Here is an 11,613-nt window from a genome sequence, read left to right as displayed (position 1 = left end):
CCCACCCACTCACCCATCCACCCACCCACCCACTCACCCACCCACTCACCCATCCACCCACCCACCCACCCACTCACCCATCCACCCACCCACCCACCCACTCACCCACTCACCCACCCACCCACCCACTCACCCACTCACCCACCCACCCACTCACCCACTCACCCACCCACTCACCCATCCACCCTCCCACCCACTCACCCATCCACCCACCCACCCACTCACCCACCCATCCACCCACCCACCCATCCACCCACCCACCCACCCACTCACCCACTCATCCACCCACCCACTTACCTCCGGGGTGTCTGTGCTCGCTAACTGCACTTGCCCCTACAGTCTGCTAGAGGCTACACGGGGGACCTTTGTCTTCGTGTGTTTGTTGCAGGGCGGAGTGAGTATCAGTGAGACGGAAGAGCACGTGATGTCACTGGTGAGTTCACCATCACGACATTGGCAATGTTGGTGATGGTGGTGATGGTGGTGATGGTGGTGGTGATGGGTGGTGATCGTGGTGATGGTGGTGGTGGTGAGGGTGGTGGCGATGTTGGTGATGGTGGTGATGGTGGTGATGGTGATGGTGGTGGTGATGGTGGTGATGGTGGTGGTGATCGTGGTGATGGTGGTGGTGGTGGTGAGGGTGGTGGCGGGCACTCTCGGACAGTTAGCGCCCTCACCCACCCACCCAACCAACCACCCACCCACTCACCCACCCGCTCACCCACCCGCTCACCCACTCGCCCGCCCACCCACTCACTCACCCACTCACCCACCCACCCACCCACCCACTCACCCACCCACTCACCCACCCACCCACCCACCCACTCACCCACCCACTCACCCACCCACCCACCCACCCACTCACTCACTCACTCACCCACCCACCCACTCACCCACCCACTCACCCACCCACCCACCCACCCACCCACTCACCCACCCACCCACTCACCGCTCCTGGGCCTCCCCTAGGTCGACTCAGCCTCAAGCGAGTAACTGCTGTTGTGATGTGTGAACATCGCCACCGGGGGGCGTGGGTCAATCCAAGCTGGGGTAGTTGAACTCGTTACTTTATCAATGAAACTTTGAAACTTTGAAGCTTTGAAGCTTTGAAGCTTTGAAACTTTAAAACTTTGAAACTTTGAATTTTTGAAGCTTTGAAACTTTGAAAACTTTGAATTTTTGAAGCTTTGAAACTTTAAAACTTTGAAACTTTGAATTTTTGAAGCTTTGAAACTTTGAAAACTTTGAATTTTTGAAGCTTTGAAACTTTAAAACTTTGAAACTTTGAAGCTTTGAAGCTTTGAAACTTTGAAAACTTTGAATTTTTGAAGCTTTGAAACTTTAAAACTTTGAAACTTTGAATTTTTGAAGCTTTGAAACTTTGAAAACTTTGAATTTTTGAAGCTTTGAAACTTTAAAACTTTGATACTTTGAATTTTTGAAGCTTTGAAACTTTAAAACTTTGAAACTTTGAAGCTTTGAAGCTTTGAAAACTTTGAATTTTTGAAGCTTTGAAACTTTAAAACTTTGAAACTTTGAATTTTTGAAGCTTTGAAACTTTGAAAACTTTGAATTTTTGAAGCTTTGAAACTTTAAAACTTTGAAACTTTGAATTTTTGAAGCTTTGAAACTTTGAAACTTTGAATTTTTGAAACTTTGAAACTTTAAAACTTTGAAACTTTGAATTTTTAAAGCTTTGAAACTTTGAAAACTTTGAATTTTTGAAGCTTTGAAACTTTAAAACTTTGAAACTTTGAATTTTTGAAGCTTTGAAACTTTAAAACTTTGAAACTTTGAAGCTTTGAAGCTTTGAAACTTTGAAAACTTTGAATTTTTGAAGCTTTGAAACTTTAAAACTTTGAAACTTTGAATTTTTGAAGCTTTGAAACTTTAAAACTTTGAAACTTTGAAGCTTTGAAGCTTTGAAACTTTGAAAACTTTGAATTTTTGAAGCTTTGAAACTTTAAAACTTTGAAACTTTGAATTTTTGAAGCTTTGAAACTTTAAAACTTTGAAACTTTGAAGCTTTGAAACTTTGAAAACTTTGAATTTTTGAAGCTTTGAAACTTTAAAACTTTGAAACTTTGAATTTTTGAAGCTTTGAAACTTTAAAACTTTGAAACTTTGAAGCTTTGAAGCTTTGAAACTTTGAAAACTTTGAATTTTTGAAGCTTTGAAACTTTAAAACTTTGAAACTTTGAATTTTTGAAGCTTTGAAACTTTGAAAACTTTGAATTTTTGAAGCTTTGAAACTTTAAAACTTTGAAACTTTGAATTTTTGAAGCTTTGAAACTTTGAAACTTTGAATTTTTGAAACTTTGAAACTTTAAAACTTTGAAACTTTGAATTTTTGAAGCTTTGAAACTTTGAAAACTTTGAATTTTTGAAGCTTTGAAACTTTAAAACTTTGAAACTTTGAATTTTTGAAGCTTTGAAACTTTAAAACTTTGAAACTTTGAATTTTTGAAGCTTTGAAACTTTGAAAACTTTGAATTTTTGAAGCTTTGAAACTTTAAAACTTTGAAACTTTGAATTTTTGAAGCTTTGAAACTTTAAAACTTTGAAACTTTGAATTTTTGAAGCTTTGAAACTTTAAAACTTTGAAACTTTGAAGCTTTGAAGCTTTGAAACTTTGAAAACTTTGAATTTTTGAAGCTTTGAAACTTTAAAACTTTGAAACTTTGAATTTTTGAAGCTTTGAAACTTTGAAAACTTTGAATTTTTGAAGCTTTGAAACTTTAAAACTTTGAAACTTTGAATTTTTGAAGCTTTGAAACTTTGAAACTTTGAAACTTTGAATTTTTGAAGCTTTGAAACTTTAAAACTTTGAAACTTTGAAGCTTTGAAGCTTTGAAACTTTGAAAACTTTGAATTTTTGAAGCTTTGAAACTTTAAAACTTTGAAACTTTGAATTTTTGAAGCTTTGAAACTTTGAAAACTTTGAATTTTTGAAGCTTTGAAACTTTGAAAACTTTGAATTTTTGAAGCTTTGAAACTTTAAAACTTTGAAACTTTGAATTTTTGAAGCTTTGAAACTTTGAAAACTTTTAATTTTTGAAGCTTTGAAACTTTGAAACTTTGAATTTTTGAAACTTTGAATTTTTGAAGCTTTGAATTTTTGAAGCTTTGAAACTTTAAATCTTTGAAACTTTGAATTTTTGAAGCTTTGAAACTTTTAATTTTTGAACCTTTGAAACTTTGAATTTTTGAAGCTTTGAAACTTTAAAACTTTGAAAACTTTGAATTTTTGAAGCTTTGAAACTTTAAAACTTTGAAACTTTGAAGCTTTGAAGCTTTGAAACTTTGAAAACTTTGAATTTTTGAAGCTTTGAAACTTTAAAACTTTGAAACTTTGAATTTTTGAAGCTTTGAAACTTTGAAAACTTTGAATTTTTGAAGCTTTGAAACTTTAAAACTTTGAAACTTTGAATTTTTGAAGCTTTGAAACTTTAAAACTTTGAAACTTTGAAGCTTTGAAGCTTTGAAACTTTGAAAACTTTGAATTTTTGAAGCTTTGAAACTTTAAAACTTTGAAACTTTGAATTTTTGAAGCTTTGAAACTTTGAAAACTTTGAATTTTTGAAGCTTTGAAACTTTAAAACTTTGAAACTTTGAATTTTTGAAGCTTTGAAACTTTGAAACTTTGAATTTTTGAAACTTTGAAACTTTAAAACTTTGAAACTTTGAATTTTTAAAGCTTTGAAACTTTGAAAACTTTGAATTTTTGAAGCTTTGAAACTTTAAAACTTTGAAACTTTGAATTTTTGAAGCTTTGAAACTTTAAAACTTTGAAGCTTTGAAGCTTTGAAACTTTGAAAACTTTGAATTTTTGAAGCTTTGAAACTTTAAAACTTTGAAACTTTGAATTTTTGAAGCTTTGAAACTTTAAAACTTTGAAACTTTGAAGCTTTGAAGCTTTGAAACTTTGAAAACTTTGAATTTTTGAAGCTTTGAAACTTTAAAACTTTGAAACTTTGAATTTTTGAAGCTTTGAAACTTTAAAACTTTGAAACTTTGAAGCTTTGAAGCTTTGAAACTTTGAAAACTTTGAATTTTTGAAGCTTTGAAACTTTAAAACTTTGAAACTTTGAATTTTTGAAGCTTTGAAACTTTAAAACTTTGAAACTTTGAAGCTTTGAAGCTTTGAAACTTTGAAAACTTTGAATTTTTGAAGCTTTGAAACTTTAAAACTTTGAAACTTTGAATTTTTGAAGCTTTGAAACTTTGAAAACTTTGAATTTTTGAAGCTTTGAAACTTTAAAACTTTGAAACTTTGAATTTTTGAAGCTTTGAAACTTTGAAACTTTGAATTTTTGAAACTTTGAAACTTTAAAACTTTGAAACTTTGAATTTTTGAAGCTTTGAAACTTTGAAAACTTTGAATTTTTGAAGCTTTGAAACTTTAAAACTTTGAAACTTTGAATTTTTGAAGCTTTGAAACTTTAAAACTTTGAAACTTTGAATTTTTGAAGCTTTGAAACTTTGAAAACTTTGAATTTTTGAAGCTTTGAAACTTTAAAACTTTGAAACTTTGAATTTTTGAAGCTTTGAAACTTTAAAACTTTGAAACTTTGAAGCTTTGAAGCTTTGAAACTTTGAAAACTTTGAATTTTTGAAGCTTTGAAACTTTAAAACTTTGAAACTTTGAATTTTGAAGCTTTGAAACTTTGAAAACTTTGAATTTTTGAAGCTTTGAAACTTTAAAACTTTGAAACTTTGAATTTTTGAAGCTTTGAAACTTTGAAACTTTGAAACTTTGAATTTTTGAAGCTTTGAAACTTTAAAACTTTGAAACTTTGAAGCTTTGAAGCTTTGAAACTTTGAAAACTTTGAATTTTTGAAGCTTTGAAACTTTAAAACTTTGAAACTTTGAATTTTTGAAGCTTTGAAACTTTGAAAACTTTGAATTTTTGAAGCTTTGAAACTTTAAAACTTTGAAACTTTGAATTTTTGAAGCTTTGAAACTTTAAAACTTTGAAACTTTGAAGCTTTGAAGCTTTGAAACTTTGAAAACTTTGAATTTTTGAAGCTTTGAAACTTTAAAACTTTGAAACTTTGAATTTTTGAAGCTTTGAAACTTTGAAAACTTTGAATTTTTGAAGCTTTGAAACTTTAAAACTTTGAAACTTTGAATTTTTGAAGCTTTGAAACTTTGAAAACTTTTAATTTTTGAAGCTTTGAAACTTTGAAACTTTGAAACTTTGAATTTTTGAAACTTTGAATTTTTGAAGCTTTGAATTTTTGAAGCTTTGAAACTTTAAATCTTTGAAACTTTGAATTTTTGAAGCTTTGAAACTTTTAATTTTTGAACCTTTGAAACTTTGAATTTTTGAAACTTTGAATTTTTGAAGCTTTGAAACTTTAAATCTTTGAAACTTTGAATTTTTGAAGCTTTGAAACTTTAAATCTTTGAAACTTTGAAATCTTGAAACTTTGAACCTTTGAATCTTTGAAACTTTAACCTTTGAACCTTTAAAACTTTGATCCTTTGAATCTTTGCGTTGCCGTGCGTCAGTGCCACGAGTTGGCGTCCCGTTGCGAGTCACCGCTCATCGCCTCCGACCGCCCGGAGGTCGTGACTCCCGCCTGGCTCCACTGCGTCTCCATCGGCACCCCGCACCCCCACAACGGCTTGGTACGCTCCAACCAACTCCACCGTTGTGCGTTGAAGAGTGGGGGTGGTGAGTCGGACTGTACCATTGTACACAAGGCGTAGGGGGAGTCGGACTGTACCATTGTGCACAAGGCGTAGGGGGGGGGGGGGTGATGGCTTGGTATGGTCCAACGAACTCCACCGTTGTGCGTTGAAGAGTGGGGGTGGTGAGTCGGACTGTACCATTGTACACAAGGCGTAGGGGGGGGGGGGGTGATGGCTTGGTATGGTCCAACCAACTCCACCGTTGTGCGTTGAAGAGTGGGGGTGGTGAGTCGGACTGTACCATTGTACACAAGGCGTAGGGGGGGGGGGGGTGATGGCTTGGTATGGTCCAACGAACTCCACCGTTGTGCGTTGAAGAGTGGGGGTGGTGAGTCGGACTGTACCATTGTACACAAGGCGTAGGGGGGGGGGGGGTGATGGCTTGGTATGGTCCAACGAACTCCACCGTTGTGTGTTGAAGAGTGGGGGTGGTGAGTCGGACTGTACCATTGTACACAAGGCGTAGGGGGGGGGGGGGTGATGGCTTGGTATGGTCCAACGAACTCCACCGTTGTGCGTTGAAGAGTGGGGGTGGTGAGTCGGACTGTACCATTGTACACAAGGCGTAGGGGGGGGGGGGGTGATGGCTTGGTATGGTCCAACGAACTCCACCGTTGTGCGTTGAAGAGTGGGGGTGGTGAGTCGGACTGTACCATTGTACACAAGGCGTGGGGGGAGTCGGACTGTACCATTGTACACAAGGCGTAGGGGGGGGGGGGGTGATGGCTTGGTATGGTCCAACGAACTCCACCGTTGTGCGTTGAAGAGTGGGGGGTGGTGAGTCGGACTGTACCATTGTACACAAGGCGTAGGGGGGGGGGGGTGATGGCTTGGTACGCTCCAACCAACTCCACCGTTGTGCGTTGAAGAGTGGGGGTGGTGAGTCGGACTGTACCATTGTACACAAGGCGTAGGGGGGGGGGGGGGTGATGGCTTGGTATGGTCCAACGAACTCCACCGTTGTGTGTTGAAGAGTGGGGGGTGGTGAGTCGGACTGTACCATTGTACACAAGGCGTGGGGGGGGGGGGGGGGTGATGGCTTGGTATGGTCCAACCAACTCCACCGTTGTGTGTTGAAGAGTGGGGGTGGTGAGTCGGACTGTACCATTGTACACAAGGCGTGGGGGGGGGGGGGGGTGATGGCTTGGTATGGTCCAACCAACTCCACCGTTGTGCGTTGAAGAGTGGGGGTGGTGAGTCGGACTGTACCATTGTACACAAGGCGTGGGGGGGGGGGGGGGGGTGATGGCTTGGTATGGTCCAACGAACTCCACCGTTGTGTGTTGAAGAGTGGGGGTGGTGAGTCGGACTGTACCATTGTACACAAGGCGTAGGGGGGGGGGGGGGTGATGGCTTGGTATGGTCCAAACAACTCCAGCGTTTACACCATTGGAACCTCATTTGCCAGTAAAAAATATGATAATTGGTGTTTTACCCTTATATCTGGCAACAAAACTGACACCTTTTTTTACAAGGAGTCATGTTTGCATAGACCACAATACCTGCGGCCACAATGCAAACAAACAAAAAACACAACTCTGATAATGTATGCACCGTCCTTGAAGTTGATTGGTCCACACCCGAGACAGCTTTCCTTAGAGCCTAGGGAAAGCTGTCTCGGGTGTGGTGAGTCTATAAATCCTCACACAGAGACCCATAGACTCACCACACTGAGACCCACAGACTCATCATACAGAGACCCATAGACTCACCACACAGACACCCATAGACCCACACAGAGACCCACATACTCATCATACAGAGACACATAGACTCACCACACAGAGACCCACATACTCATCATACAGAGACCCATAGACTCACCACACAGACACCCATAGACTCACATAGAGACCCACAGACTCACACAGAGACCCACAGACTCACACAGAGACCCATAGACTCACCACACTGAGACCCACAGACTCATCATACAGAGACCCATAGACTCACCACACAGAGACCCACAGACTCACACAGAGACCCATAGACTCACCACACTGAGACCCACAGACTCATCATACAGAGACCCATAGACTCACCACACAGACACCCATAGACTCACATAGAGACCCACAGACTCACACGGAGACCCATAGACTCATCATACAGAGACCCACAGACTCACCACACAGAGACCCATAGACTCACCATACATAGACCCACAGACTAACCACATAGACACCCATAGACTCACACAGAGACCCACAGACTCACACAGAGACCCGTAAACTCACCACACAGAGACACACAAGACTCATCACAGTGTGTGCTCCACAGGGCCTGGTGATCAAGGTGGTGCGTGGAGGCAAGCACCTCATCGCCAGTGTGGACCACAATGTGAGAAGCCTTCACTCACTCACTCACCACTCACCCACTCACTCACTCACTCACCCACTTACTCACTCACTCACCCACCACTCACTCACCACTCACTCACCACTCACTCACTCACTCATCACTCACTCACTTACCACTCACTCACCCATTCACTCACCCACTCACCCACTCACTCACCCACTCACTCACTCACTCATTCACTCACTCACTCACTCACTTACCACTCACCCACTCACTCATTCACTCACTCACTCACTCACTCACTCACTCACCACTCACTCACCCACTCACTCACTCACCCACCCACCCACTCACTCACTCACTCAACCACTCACTCACTCACCCACTCACTCACTCACTCACCCACTCACTCACTCACTCAACCACTCACTCACCCACCCACTCTCTCACACACTCACCCACTCACCCACCCACTCACCCACCCACCCACCCACCCACTCACTCACTCACTCACCCACTCACTCACACACTCATCCACTTACTCACCCACTCACTCACTCACTCACCCACTCACTCACACACTCATCCACTTACTCACTCACTCACTCACCACTCACTCACCCACCCACCCACTCACTCACTCATCACTCATCCTCTCATTCACTCACCCACCCACTCACTCACCCACTCACTCATTCACTCACTCACCCACTCACTCACTCACCCACTCACCCACTCACCCACTCACTCACTCACTCATCCACTCACTCACTCACTCACTTACCCACTCACTCACTCACTCAACCAATCACTCACTCACTCACTTACCACTCACTCACCCACTCACTCACTCATTCACTCACTCACTCACCCACTCACTCACTCACTCATCCACTCACTCACTCACCCACCCACTCACTCACTCACTCAACCACACACTCGCTCGCCCACCTGCCCACCCACTCACTCACCCACTAACCAATTCACTCACCTACCCACCCACCCACTCGCCCACCCACTCACTCACCCACTAACCAATTCACTCACCTACCCACCCACCCACTCGCCCACCCACTCACTCACCCACTAACCAATTCACTCACCTACTAACCAATTCACTCACCTACCCACCCTCCCACTCGCCCACCCACTCACTCACCCACTAACCAATTCACTCACCTACCCACCCACCCACTCGCCCACCCACTCACTCACCCACTAACCAATTCACTCACCTACCCACCCACCCACTCGCCCACCCACTCACTCACCCACTAACCAATTCACTCACCTACCCACCCACCCACTCGCCCACCCACTCACTCACCCACTAACCAATTCACTCACCTACCCACCCACCCACTCGCCCACCCACTCACTCACCCACTAACCAATTCACTCACCTACTAACCAATTCACTCACCTACCCACCCACCCACTCGCCCACCCACTCACTCACCCACTAACCAATTCACTCACCTACCCACCCACCCACTCGCCCACCCACTCACTCACCCACTAACCAATTCACTCACCTAACCAATTCACTCACCTACCCACCCACTCGCCCACCCACTCACTCACCCACTAACCAATTCACTCACCTACCCACCCACCCACCCACTCGCCCACCCACTCACTCACCCACTAACCAATTCACTCACCTACCCACCCACCCACTCGCCCACCCACTCACTCACCCACTAACCAATTCACTCACCTACTAACCAATTCACTCACCTACCCACCCACCCACTCGCCCACCCACTCACTCACCCACTAACCAATTCACTCACCTACCCACCCACCCACTCGCCCACCCACTCACTCACCCACTAACCAATTCACTCACCTACCCACCCACCCACTCGCCCACCCACTCACTCATCCACTAACCAATTCACTCACCTACCCACCCACCCACTCGCCCACCCACTCACTCACCCACTAACCAATTCACTCACCTACCCACCCACCCACTCGCCCACCCACTCACTCACCCACTAACCAATTCACTCACCTACCCACCCACCCACTCGCCCACCCACTCACTCACCCACTAACCAATTCACTCACCTACCCACCTACCCACTCGCCCACCCACTCACTCACCCACTAACCAATTCACTCACCTACCCACCCACCCACTCGCCCACCCACTCACTCACCCACTAACCAATTCACCCACCTACCCACCCATCCACTCGCCCACCCACTCACTCACCCACTAACCAATTCACTCACCTACCCACCCACCCACTCGCCCACCCACTCACTCACCCACTAACCAATTCACCCACCTACCCACCCATCCACTCGCCCACTCACCCACTAACCAATTCACTCACCTACCCACCCACCCACTCGCCCACCCACTCACTCACCCACAAACCAATTCACTCACCTACCCACCCACCCACTCGCCCACCCACTCACTCACCGACTGACCAATTCACTCACCTACCCACCCACCCACTCGCCCACCCACTCACTCACCCACTAACCAATTCACTCACCTACCCACCCACCCACTCGCCCACCCACTCACTCACCCACTAACCAATTCACTCACCTACCCACCCACCCACTCGCCCACCCACTCACTCACCCACTAACCAATTCACCCACCTACCCACCCATCCACTCGCCCACCCACTCACTCACCCACTAACCAATTCACTCACCTACCCACCTACCCACTTGCCCACCCACTCACTCACCCACTAACCAATTCACTCACCTACCCACCCACCCACTCGCCCACCCACTCACTCACCCACTAACCAATTCACTCACCTACCCACCCACCCACTCGCCCACCCACTCACTCACCCACTAACCAATTCACTCACCTACCCACCCACCCACTCGCCCACCCACTCACTCACCCACTAACCAATTCACCCACCTACCCACCCATCCACTCGCCCACCCACTCACTCACCCACTCACTCACCCACTAACCAATTCACTCACCTACCCACCCACCCACTCGCCCACCCACTCACTCACCCACTAACCAATTCACTCACCTACCCACCCACCCACTCGCCCACCCACTCACTCACCCACTAACCAATTCACTCACCTACCCACCCACCCACTCGCCCACCCACTCACTCACCCACTAACCAATTCACTCACCTACCCACCCACCCACTCGCCCACCCACTCACTCATCCACTAACCAATTCACTCACCTACCCACCCACCCACTCGCCCACCCACTCACTCACCCACTAACCAATTCACTCACCTACCCACCCACCCACTCGCCCACCCACTCACTCACCCACTAACCAATTCACTCACCTACCCACCTACCCACTCGCCCACCCACTCACTCACCCACTAACCAATTCACTCACCTACCCACCCACCCACTCGCCCACCCACTCACTCACCCACTAACCAATTCACTCACCTACCCACCCACCCACTCGCCCACCCATTCACTCACCCACTAACCAATTCACCCACCTACCCACCCATCCACTCGCCCACCCACTCACTCACCCACTAACCAATTCACTCACCTACCCACCCACCCACTCGCCCACCCACTCACTCACCCACTAACCAATTCACTCACCTACCCACCCACCCACTCGCCC

At 44.7% G+C, this 11,613-nt stretch overlaps 1 protein-coding gene across 1 annotated transcript in view; it reads left to right on the top strand.

Annotated features, from left to right (window-relative positions):
• Positions 1-365: 365 nt before the first annotated feature.
• LOC144954687 (connector enhancer of kinase suppressor of ras 2-like) overlaps positions 366-11,613 on the top strand; it is a gene marked incomplete at its 3' end in the record, with an annotated part of 36,087 nt that continues 24,839 nt past the window's right edge. The window contains exons 1-3 of the mRNA XM_078885122.1: positions 366-433; positions 5,516-5,635; positions 7,979-8,038. Coding sequence (XP_078741248.1) covers positions 425-433; positions 5,516-5,635; positions 7,979-8,038 — 189 coding nt within the window. The remainder of the gene's footprint in view (positions 434-5,515; positions 5,636-7,978; positions 8,039-11,613) is intronic.

This window comes from Lampetra fluviatilis, unplaced genomic scaffold, assembly GCF_964198595.1.
Source record: "Lampetra fluviatilis unplaced genomic scaffold, kcLamFluv1.1 SCAFFOLD_879, whole genome shotgun sequence".
Taxonomy (NCBI): domain Eukaryota; kingdom Metazoa; phylum Chordata; class Hyperoartia; order Petromyzontiformes; family Petromyzontidae; genus Lampetra; species Lampetra fluviatilis.
Note: the sequence above shows the minus strand (reverse complement) of the source record. Positions and strands in the feature narration are given on the sequence as shown.